The 12808-nt window shown below is 42.7% G+C and overlaps 1 protein-coding gene across 2 annotated transcripts in view; it reads left to right on the top strand.

Moving 5' to 3' along the window:
- fn1a (fibronectin 1a) overlaps positions 1-12808 on the top strand; it is a 55756-nt gene that overhangs the window by 2253 nt on the left and 40695 nt on the right. For both annotated transcript variants that reach the window (XM_083777294.1, XM_083777293.1), the window contains exons 3-9: positions 529-666; positions 1317-1448; positions 1969-2106; positions 3324-3482; positions 4409-4591; positions 5577-5759; positions 6858-7034. In XM_083777294.1, the coding sequence (XP_083633420.1) occupies positions 529-666; positions 1317-1448; positions 1969-2106; positions 3324-3482; positions 4409-4591; positions 5577-5759; positions 6858-7034 (1110 nt within the window). The remainder of the gene's footprint in view (positions 1-528; positions 667-1316; positions 1449-1968; positions 2107-3323; positions 3483-4408; positions 4592-5576; positions 5760-6857; positions 7035-12808) is intronic.

Genomic DNA, 12808 nt, shown 5'->3' with positions numbered 1-12808 from the left:
TCTGCTGGCAAATCCCATTGACATATATGGGATTTGCAGGATCTTACATCACAATCTGCCGGCAAATCAGAGCACCTGTTTGAGCCAGAAAACCAGATCACAGAAAATCTACTGAATGTTAAAAGTTCAGGTTTTTTGGGTGCAATTGAGATTAGAAAACATAAAAAAAATTCCAAAACTTTTTTTTAATGTCACAATCCCTTTAATCACAACTTGCTTTCATTCACTTTCAACCTTTTGGGTATAGTCATTATATTATCAAAAATAGTCAAAAAATATTCTACAGCTTTTTAGCAAAAATAGTTGATCTACAAGCTCACAATTCAGCATCGCAATGTGACGTGACGTGAGCTTGTAGATCAGCTACTTTCGCTATGTGTTGTATAGGAGAATTATAATGGTCTCTCCTCTTCATGCAGTATGTTATCTCCTGTTCCCCTCAACCCTCTGCTGTTCCCCTGGTTCCATCTGTGTCATCATGTGACCCATTCATGTGTCTTATCTCACCACCCTGATTTCTCCCTGTAGCGGAGGAGACGTGCTATGATAAGATCAACCAGAAGTCATACACTGTGGGAGAGACGTACGAGCGACCCAAAGAGGGCATGATCTGGGACTGCACCTGCATTGGCTCAGGAAAAGGAAAGATCAGCTGCACTATTGCTAGTAAGTGTGTGTGCGTGTGTGTGTGTGTGTACAGTGTGTGTGTGTGTGTGTGTGTGCGTGTGCGTGTGTGTGTGTGTGTGTGTTTCTGTGTGCTTAGGCCAGAAGAGGATTTGTCCCCTGGCCAATAAGTGTTTAAGTGGCGTAGCGTAGACCAGCTAAAGTGACCATAACTCATTGAGAATGTATACGCCTGCATGTGTCGCGGTGACCCAGACCAGACAGACAATTGCCAGTGAGCAGAAGATGGTTTTGTAGACCACCAGACTGCTTAATCTCCAAGATTCTCCAGCAATCTCCAGATTCTCCATAGCAGATGAGATTACTGGGGCAATGCAGCTGTTTGTAGCTATCTGTGTGGTTAGGTAATGGGAGGAATGGATCTCGGCTGTGTGTTTCTTACACTTGATTTATACTGCATCTACCACACAAACCCATAGCGTCCCTATTCTGGGGAAAACTTTTGGCAGAAATAGCAGATTTAAAAGCTCACAACGTGATACATTGTGAGCTTGTAGACTGACTATTTTCAGCTATGATATTTACTGTAGAGTAAAAACAGGGGGGGGGGGGGGTCTAGCATAGAGACTCTTATACTGCAGTTTTATTTCCCCCATCTCTAACATTTTCACTTCTCCTTTCCTCTCACGCAGATCGTTGTCATGAGGGTGGTGCGTCCTATAAGATTGGTGACACCTGGAGACGACCCCACGAGACGGGAGGCTACATGTTGGAGTGTGTGTGCCTGGGGAACGGCAAGGGAGAGTGGACCTGCAAACCTGTCGGTGAGCACCATCTCACTCACTCACTGTCATTTTCAATTAGTGGCCAGTTGGACAATTGGCTGAATCAGCGATTTGCATGTTAATGATATGTTTGGCCCAAGTGTTGATTTTGAAATAATATTTTGTTTAATTTGTTTAGTTTCTTTTAGTAATGTTTTAGTTCTAGTCCAATAAATCTGCAGTTGATGTTGTTGACTAAAATGTGATGGCATAAAAATGACGGACAACCTACAAGCCAACCTACAAGCTCACGATGCGTTGTGAGCTTGTAGATCGTCTATTTCCGGGAAGCATATCTGGAGCTACTGGATCTCTTCTCCACTAGTCCCTCCCCGACATTTTTGTCTAGTTTTTATTTGTCAACGGAAATTGTCATTATATTTAGTCATAGTTTCAGTCATCACAGCTTAGTCTTTATTTGGTTTTCGTAGCTGAAAAAGAGGTGGTAGCCAGACACGTTTCGTCATAGTTTTAGTAGACAAATTGAAGGTGTTTGGCCCTAACTGACTGGTCTCCACAGCTGAGCGTTGCTACGACAACACGGCGGGGACGTCCTACGTGGTCGGGGAGACGTGGGAGAAGCCCTACCAGGGATGGATGGTGGTGGACTGTACCTGTCTGGGAGAGGGGAGCGGCCGCATCACCTGCACATCCAGGAGTAAGGGCCGATTCATACTCCTATCTTAGAGCCGAATAAAAGCCGGTTCGGCTCTGTAGAGCCTACAATGTGATGTCATTTGAGGTTCGGGGGGGGGGGGGGGGGGGGGGGGGGCGGGTGCCGTCCGCCGTCCTAAAGTCGGCTCTTCGGTGCTACTGAAAATTCCTGACGAGCCGAAATAATTTCGGCACTACAGCGCCGAAACAGCGGTAAAATAGGAGTATGAATCGGCCCTTAGAAGCCATCCCTGTATCTCTATTCTCTGCATTCCTCCATTGAATTTGTCTACAGTTATCTGTATCAGAAAGGAGCAGGGTAGTGAACTCAGCTGTGTCGGAATACAAGAAACAAATTTGTTTCTCTCTTGTGGTTAACTTATAAGCATATTTATTTTGCTAGATATCTCTAATTTGGATTTATGCCTCCTATTTATTTTTTTGCCATTCACAAATTCTCTTGATTTTCTGGGGTATTTAGTTTGATTGTACCTGTTACAACAAGGAAGGGAGAGTTGGGAAAACAAGAGGGGCTATGTGAAATTGATTTGCTTCTGGGCTCTATTTTGGAATGAGTCACGTGTGCCTACACAGAGTCACACACACACACACACACACACACACACACACACACACACACACACAGCAGCTGGATAACATTCTAGTCGCCCTGTGATGAGGGCGACTGGAACTAAGCTACACTATGCACACACACACACACACACACACACACACACACACACACACACACACACACACACACACACACACACACACACACACACACACTAACCTTATACTGGCAGGGCTAAGGGAAAACGGTATAGTGCGTGTTTTGTTGAAGGATTTTAACAGCATGTGGTGGAAAGATCCACTGGCCGTGTTTCCAATTAGAAGCGTTTACTTGCTTACGTTTATTTACTTAATGATTCTGCCTCATGTGAGAGATGAGAATGAGAGTAATTCACTGCTTGTTGTCATATTATGAGACTTCAGGGTGGCCATTTTACAACAGAGACTGATTGTCAACAGTGTGCTACAACTTGCAACTGAAAACACTGTGCCTGCATGACATGAAGCTGTTGACATACACACGCACACACACCATGTTCTCTTTGATGCCTCTTTCTCATCCTTTTCTCCTCCTAGATTATTATATCAACCAATACCATGCCTCTCACTCTCGCTGATTAAATATCTGTTTAACCACTTTTTTTTTAGATCGTTGCAATGACCAGGACACCTTGTCGTCATACCGCATTGGAGACACCTGGACTAAGACAGACTCCAGAGGTCACCCGCTGCAGTGCCTGTGCACAGGGAACGGACGAGGGGAGTGGAAGTGCGAGAGACATGCCTCTCTGCACACTGTGGCACTGGGTGAGAGCTAGATGGTGTTGTTGGCAAGGCTTCTTGTTGTTATGATGCGGAGGGACAAACGCATACCGCAGAGATAGAGTAGGGGGAGAGAGAGACCGACAGAGGCACAGAGAGAGAGAGAGAGATACGGAGTGAGAAAGCACTTCAGACAAACGGGCCAGAGATAAAAACAAGCCAAGGGAAAGTTGATGTGCTGAAGTGTAGGAGACATGGCTCCTCCCTCTTCATCACTGGATGGGGAGCGCGAGAGAGATAAGGCCGATTTATACTTCATCACACACTGGTGAAAATAGCCGCTCTACAAGCTGTTTTTGTCGGGCGACTCCGTTATACGACGGAGCATAAATTAAGCAACAGGAAAAGATAGAGGGAGGGAGAAGGGAGATATGACATGTGGGAAAGGCCAAAGGGAGGCTAACAAACATGCCTGAAATGATTATTGTGAGTGAGACGGAGAAGTAATTAAAGTAAAGAAATGGAATGTGTCTGACGGACAAAGAGTTACTTGTGGGAATATATTATTTCCAGCAATTACGAGCAAGGTACGTTGTATAAATCAAATCTAGACATATTATTCTAATCTAGGGTGTTATGCAACTTTAAAATCGACAATACGTCATCACAGTTTGTTCCGCCACCTAAATGATTATGGAACTAATGGTGCATTTTCTTTGCTTTCTATCATGTAACTTATCGTCTGTAAGGTATAGCATATAAAAAAATAATGTATTTTCACACCAGAGAGAGGTTGTAGCTATTTCGCATTGTTCTCTTGAGGACACAAAATGACACACCCTGTGAGAAACTATTCTAAGAGCAAACAACCCATTCTCGCCATGTCACAGATATTATTTTAGTAGTTGTCCGTTTTTATGTAGCCATACGTAGTTCTCATCTACTAATGCCACGTCTGTGTCACAATTCAGGCACCGGCTCTCGTGTGATCACCAACATCCAACCTGCGCTGGCCGAGCTTCTGCCCCAGGAGGGAGCCTGTCGGACGGATGCCGGTATGGCTTACTCCTTGGGCCAGCGCTGGATGAAGAACCAGGGAATCAAGCAGATGATCTGCACCTGTCTGGGCAACGGAATCAGCTGCGAGGAATGGGGTGAGAGAGATTCTGTGGTTTTATTGTTACTCAGCCCTGAAGTTGTAACGCTTGCACAATGGCACAATGGTCTGCAATCGCTCAATAAAAAATTCCACTATAGCCTACTAGACAACTTGATTAAGATTAATCACACATTTGTTTTGCTGCAAGAGGCCCGGGGGAGTAGTTGTTGTGGAAGGGAGGATTACATATATTCACACATGGAAACTACTCTACTGCAGTGGGGGCCTCAAAGTCACTTTAGCCACGTTGTACTGGTTCAACTCGACCCTACTCGCTTTTGGTACTTTAATACTTAGATTCCCACTGCATACCCCCCTCAATTATGCTTTGCCCTCATAGCGATGGTGCATGACAATGCCGTGGCATCATCTTTAACGTGATGCACACAGGAACAATAGAGGCCGATATCTTGATTCACGGTATATGTGGCTGTTGCAGGTTGCCATTTAATTGAGTATTCAAGTGAATACAAGCATGTGTAGTAAAACTTTGTAAAATGACATGCTCTGCAAAGTGCAGACTATGCTATCAATGTAAAAGAAGATTCTAAGACAAGCTTAGCGTGGCTATTTAAAAGTGGTGGTTTTGTGCAGGATGTCACATATCATGTTACTCATGTAGTAGTCTGCAGTGTTTTTGATTGATTGATTGATTGATTACTATACTACTTTTTACTTTATTACTCAGAGATGTAAACAGCACATGGACTAAAGGCTAAAAGGGTAACACAGAAAAGTCCTGGGGACTTGTTTCCATTGTGGTCCTTTTTGATTGATTGATTGAATACTATATTAACAGTTGCAAAAGAAATGTTGATCATGTACCATGCAGTGGAAAAACGCCATTAGATTAGGAAGGTTAAGAGAGGGCTGTGAACCCCCATTATTGAGGGTGTCCAGGGGGTCCCCATATACATTTTATTTTATTTTTATGATCAACACTTTATTTACACTGGTTATCTCTGTATATCCCATGGCAGAGGGACCAGCTCCAGTGTACGGTGGTAACTCTGGCGGTCAGCCCTGCGTGTTCCCGTTCGTGTACAAGGGAAAGACATATCACTCCTGTATTTCTGAGGGACACAGTGACGGACAGCTGTGGTGCTCCACCTCCTCTGACTACGAGACGGACCAGAAATACTCCTTCTGTACAGAGAAAAATGGTAAGACATAGTGGTGATGATGGTTACAGGATTTTTCTGTGGTGCATGTGGATCAGTATTGTGGATGGATGAAGAAAACCTTGAGTTGTAAACGTAAACACGATCGGCATTGATAGATCACATTGAAAGTTAAACAGGACAACAGGATGACATCATCGTTCGAAGCACAGCTTTGCAAACTCATCTGTGATTATCAGGCCTGGACTGGCCACTTGACGTAATGTCCAGTGGGCCTTGCTTAAATATTTTTTTGGGCCAAATGTCAGGGATGAATATTTACCCAGTCCAGCCCTGGTGATTATCAGAACCAAACGGAACCCGTGGCCGCGGTGTTCAGACAAGAACGCTGTGGAATTACAGCGGAGAACAGCGTGTGTACAAGCTCTGATAGTTGTGTATAATTTATCGTTCCTAATCCTATGCTTCCATTTGGTGACAATTTGTCCGTTTACAGACACGACCAACAAACCGTGTTTTTCGTTGCAGATGATCATCCACTAGTAATGAACGTCATGAATGAAAGCCATTAAAAGAAAAATCCTATGGAATTTTATACAGCTGGTGCCAAATGATTAATCGATTACATCACTAGCAAAACACGCTAAACTGGGTCAATTCAATTAGAATATAGCCTACAAATTTCAAGCTTGTAAGGCGTCGTGGTGTGCGCTTGTAGATTGGCCAGCACAGGCAGTGGTATATACTTGAATTATGATATAGTGTAAAACTCATATACAGTTATAACTACATCTCAACTCATAACAAAAATAAAGTGCCACTTTTGTGTCTGTACAGTTTGTACTACAATCTAATCTGTCATAGCTGCCATCTAGTGGATGCACATTATAGACCGACGCAAGCCTATAATTGCGACGTAACTCACGCAGAGACTATGTAAGGTCTAAATAAATGACCTTGCGTTTTTTGTGTATGTTTTGTCTCACCCCCACGCAAGGCAAAACGGCCTTTAAGTGGTTAAAGCCAACATTGCTGTCTGACAATGATAATACTTAATAATGACTAGGATGAGACTGGCCATGGCGTAAATGTCACTAACTTGGTATCTGATCTGTCTTGATCCCTTTTAAACTTCAACAGTGATGGTGGCGACACGAGGCGGCAATTCAAACGGCGCCCTGTGCCAGTTTCCCTACATCTACAACGGGCGCAACTACACTGACTGCACCGCCGATGGCCGCAGAGATGGCATGAAATGGTGCGGGACCACCGTCGACTATGATGGAGAGCAGCGCTTTGGATTCTGTCCCATGGCTGGTAAGTGTGTTTGAGAGAGACACAGTCACACAGACACGAGACCAACTAAGTTGTGCAGGAGCCTGGCAGTTGAAGTGGACTAATGCCTGTCGGACTGTTAGTATGTCTAACAAACGGTTAATTGAAGTAGTGATAAAGACCAATTACAGTCAATCATTACTGACACTAGCCTACTAGCCGTGGTGACACAGCTAGCAGCATTAGCATGGCACCATATCCCTCCCTGTCTGTCTGGACAATTTAAATTACAATCAAGGCATTTAGCAGTCTACGACTCCACACTCTTTATGCAGAGCGACATACAAGCGCGAGGTAGATCAGCTTAAGGGCAAAAACAAACAAGTAAAGAGGGTTGTTAATCGAGCAAGAATGAAAGAAAACGAAAGAATGGGTTGTGTTGTTGTTAAGGTGTCAATTAGTTCCCCATGAGTGACAATAGGTGCCAAGAACTGTGAGGCACTAGGGGGTCTGTGAAATGATAATGATGATGTGGAACACTGGTGACGGGTAGACTGTTTATTCCGATTTAATTTAGAGGACATTTTATATGTCTCTGTTGTCGGGAAGAAAACATGTACCTAACTCAAAAATTTTCATTTTTCAGAAAATGTTAAATATCGGGAAATGAAGAAAACTTTTTTATTTATTTAAACAAAGCAATACTGCCTCATCAAAGTTGGTGTTGTGACTTTATATATTGTCAATTACTTGCATGAGAGGGGGAGAGGTGGTGGAGTTCACTGTTTTAGCAGACAGTTTGAGGGTCCAATGGAGTTAAGAGGTTTTGTCCAAAGTGAACACACAGGCGTAAAGGGTGTTCAATAGCACTGATTTATGCAAACATGGCATATCTGTATATTATATGTTAGTAAAAATCTTTGCATAAAGTGGTCTCCCTGCTCTTCCATTGAGAAATGTAGACCGGGAGGTATAGGACAATTACACATGTGTTTATAGAAGACAGAGCACTGACGATGCTTTGGCATCTTAATCGTAGTTAGGACATTGTGGTAATAATACTAATTGTTCGTCTTGAAATTAAGAGAAAAACATTTTAACTTCGTGTGAGGTCTTTGTGCAAAGTAATGGAAAGTTATCTATTATGTGTTTTAAGCAGTGTCACAGTTGGTTGTAGGTGCGAGACCATGTCACAACAGGATGGGTTTTTTGACGTTGATTAGATAGTGTCTGGCTTCAGAGTCGTCAAAATCTTTTTCATGGTATGTCTTACCACAATAAGCAAGTGCTCTAGCTATTGGCCTGGGTTTGTCTGGTTATGTGGCATTATAAATCAAGCATACCTCAGAGAGTTCAAACAATTGAAAAAAAAAAAGAATCAGCTATATATAATCTGCTACAGAGGTTTGCCAGTGTGCACAGAATGCAAGTATACACCTGGGTCTAATCTGTAGACAGTGGTTTGCAAGCTCTTTTCTCGCAAACTCAGATTTTCAGAAGAACTTGTCTGCCTAAACAAACTTTTTGTGCAGAATGTAGGAAATATTGATTACTAAATGTCAAATATACATTTGACATTTCTTGACTACCTAAATCTTATAATCTTATAAATCATCAAATTAAAAGGCCAATTATTCTACTGGCTTGCCATACAGAATATAACCACTTAATCCCTATTTTGTATACTTTGTTGTACAACAGTGTTGCATGGCGAACGTTGAGTTTAAGTTAAGTTTTAACATCTTTTCGCCTGTAATGACATGCCAGGGTTAATGTGGTTCAAATGTATTTTTATAATTCGTTAGCCTTTATGAACGATGACCAGCCCTACTATGCTGCCCTCAGTGCCCTTCCGGAGGGAGCCCTTCAAAGTACTTTGTACTGTCCAAACAGAAGCTATGGACGTCTATGAATGACTCCCTTCTGCTCAGAGAGGATTCACTTAACACTACTCAAAACTATACAACCTTACTTACAGTAGTGTCAGATGTTTATGACCTTGCTCTCTCCCTTTGCATCTTAATTCAAATCCGCTATCATATAGTTTACATTCATTTGCAATAAAATGCTTTTGCCCCCCAGGGACCCAACTTTAGTAGTTCCCACAGCTGGTGTTTACACTGACCGACCGACCAGTTATGAAGCTTTAAGTGGCCACTTTATGAGTCATTAAGTGAATGGGGGAATTGCCCCGTGAAAGAAAAGATCAGATTTTCTATAACGGGGGAGTTGGAGAGCTGTTGCTGGTTCTCACAGCAGAACTGGATCCAGTCCAGATACTGTACATCCAGACCCTAGATAACCCTAGATAACTGTATTGGGCCAAAAGCAGTGGTGTAAAGTAACTAAGTATATTTACTTAAGTACTGTACTTGAGTAAAAAAAATTGGTATTTGTACTTTACTTGGGCATTTCCAATTTCAAATACTTTTACTTCTACTCCACTACACATCAGAGGCCAATATTGTACTTTTACTCCACTACTCCACTTTGAAGACTTTAGTTACCAGTTACTTTGTAGATTTAGATTCTTATTGTAAAACATACTGTAACCACTCCAGTGCTATGTACATTTCGGCCATTTGAAAATAGCCGATCTACAAGTTCACAAATGCATCGCAATGCGATGAGTTGTGAGCTTGTAGATCGGCTATTTTCAAAATATTTGTAGACGTTTTAAAACTTGAATTGAGACATTCTGCATACTGGGTACTTTTGCTTTTGGTACTTTAACAGTTTCCGTGCTTTGAATGGATTACTCCAGGTTAATGTCGCTGCCATATCGGACATACGCGACTTTTGTTTTATGTGTTTAATCCGCCGTAATGTAAACAAAAAAAAGAAAATTCTTCTTCGCCGCGGAGAAAGAGAGTAGGCGCATCTGTTGTGATAAAAAAACCGGAAATCGTCACATGCTGTGGGCTGCTAGGGCTTCTGGGAAATTGAGGCCAATGTAAACGAATGGGGTGCAACGCCTCATTGAGACCAGTCTTGTGTGCGTCTTCCGGGTGCACCAAGATGGTGGATGGTACGATCGGATCACAACAACCCAGGGGAGCTTTTTTTGCTGGATTTTCGCGGATTAAAAGCCCAAATAATTCAGCGTATGCTCTAAAGGTAATACAACAATCTCGGCAGTGAAGGGGAGTTGATTAAAAGTCCGATAAATTGTTTTCCGCAGTCAAACTGTTAAGTACATTTTGATGCCAATACTTTTGTACATTCTGAATTCCGGACATTTACTTGTAACATTTCTATTATATTACAGTAGGCTATTGATACTTTTACTTAAGTAAAACATTTCAGTACGTTTTCCACCACTGGCCAAAAGAGGCCAAAGGAGGACGGATTCATCTGAAGCTGTGACGAGCTCCAGACCCACCATCACACATCACATTATGGAGTAAAACAAATATCCAAGCTTAACTAGAGGTCAAAGCCACTAACGCCTGACCCTACGCAGAAATGCAGACTCCACCCTAACGTGGAAGACTTGTGTGCTGTGTTTGTATATAATGTCAGTAACTGTGCGAATAAAATAATTGTTTAGAATTACAAAGAAATCCTATCAAAGCGGAGAACGGAGGCCGTGGTCTCGTAGCTCACCCAGAACGGTTCATCACATGAGCTAAGAGCATGTGTCCATATGTAAGCCATATGCAAATGCCCATCGAGGGCACTGGCTTATGATTACAAACCTATATAAGATCATAGGAATGAACGTTCTGGTTCCAGCTTAGATTTGCCCTTTAACCCATTCTGACCTGAGATCAGATTCATACGAGGTTTCCGCCGGACACACACTGGTCTGATGAACCCATTCTGACCTGAGATCAGATTCTAAAAATGTCAGTCGCTCTTCGATTTTTCAAAAATAGCAGACCTACAAGCTCGTATCGCGCCACTCGGTGGCGCGATATGAGCTTGTAGATCTGCTATTTTTAAATAGCTAAAGCATAACGGGATGCTGACACCAAAATGGGTGCCCGGTCAGAATGGGTTAATGTACTAGCTGGCCTGATTAGGTCCAGACCCTGCATGGCACAGTGGCACACCCATGTCCACAGGATTCTAGTCTAGCATTGCAGCTGAAGTACATAAATAAAGCATTATGAATACAACCCAACTAACCACTATGATGCAGTTAACAGAAACAAACTCTGATCCTTTAGTCACGGAAGAATCAGGGCTGGTATCTAAGGTTTAGTGCATTGTTGTACCTCTTTACGAGGGGACTTACTGATGGAATTCACCCTCACAGTGGTTTTACGCTTATTCCCTTGTTGTTGGCCTCATACCCTTATCTACAGAAAAACATGGTTATTATCTGGGCAGCTAACCCAACTCAGTCCTAAAGATCTAAATTTAGATTTAGTTTTAGTTGCATTTCTTTTAGTCGTATTTTAGACATCTGAAATGTTTTAGTGTCAAGTTGTAGTCGACCAAATATCGGGTGCATGTGTTTGTTCCAACGGTACAGTCATGAGTCCGACACCCTACCCAAAACCCAACCCTAAACCTAGCCTCACAGGAAGCCACAGGTTAGTTTTGACTTGCCACAGGTTAGTTTTAACCTGCCACAGGTTAGAACATTTTTCATCATAGTTTTAGTCGACGAAACCAACACTGATCCCTAGCATCTTTGTTCCTGACGTGGATATCAGTCTTAGTGGTGCCAACTCCAATAAGGACCGAGCGCCAGTAATCAAAGTTGGTTGGCTAGGGATCAGATCCTCCCTAGCAGATAAGAGAGAAAGACCCTGGCTGGGATCCAATAAACTGCGATCTGCCCTGCTGTGTGTTTCTACTCTCTCCATTTAGTCCTCCTTCTCTCTGGACCGACATACGGTATACCCTCCCTGGGTTTACAAGACAGACAAAGGACACATGGGCGTGCACGTGAAAAATACAACTCTGTCTGCTGCCTGCTTTCCATCAGAGAGATATGTTTACTGTCTCATACAAACACACTTGGCAGATGCATGCATATATATATGCCTCTCCGCCGGCGCCTACACATGCACAGTCACACACACACATGCGCACGCCCGCCCGCCAGCACGCACGCGAGCTTACGCACACACACACACACACACACACACACACACACACACACACACACACACACACACACACACACACTGACCTGTCTAAGCTTGCCGCTCCCGACCACACAAACTTTCTATCTGTCCTGATACATACTACTCATCTCCTTTTAATGAATGGAGAGCACATGGAGAACACGCACATCTGTTTCTGGCTTTCATTCCAGGGAAAGTTTCTCTCCAAATGGACACAGGTGTTGCGTGGTGGTTGTGGTATCTGTAGGCTAAGTTAACGAGCACCAAGGGGGTAATTGTGCAGACAATTCAGCAGTTGTCTGTAGAGCACAACCTCCTACAATATCGGTTTAGCGAATATATTGGCCATGTTTTCACAACATTGATACTCGCAATTATGTAGCTGATGTGTCCCGTTTTAGGGTGTAGTGTTTTTTTTATTGTTATTATTATTTTAGATGAACATCAACCCTTTTGGTTATTGTATAATTTAAGTCTAATCTTCTTTTCATCAGTCAAAACTTAATCGGTGGTCTAAGAAGAAGATAATCGAAGCCAAAGTGCACTAACTACGGGAAAAGAAATGTCCGATGATGGGTTTAAAAGTGTTTCAACTGCTCAGCCAAATGAGATAATTGGTTATCCTCCAAAATTACGAAGGCTAATTTCACCTTCGGGATACACAAATAAATCAGTGTGTCCAAAAATGTAGTTACTGCACTTCGGCTTTGTAGGCCAAAATACATCTCTTGTGTG

Source organism: Protomyctophum parallelum, assembly GCF_964188405.1.
Source record: "Protomyctophum parallelum genome assembly, chromosome: 11".
NCBI lineage: Eukaryota > Metazoa > Chordata > Actinopteri > Myctophiformes > Myctophidae > Protomyctophum > Protomyctophum parallelum.
The sequence above is the reverse complement of the archived record's forward strand: the minus strand, read 5'-3'. Positions and strand labels throughout refer to the sequence as shown.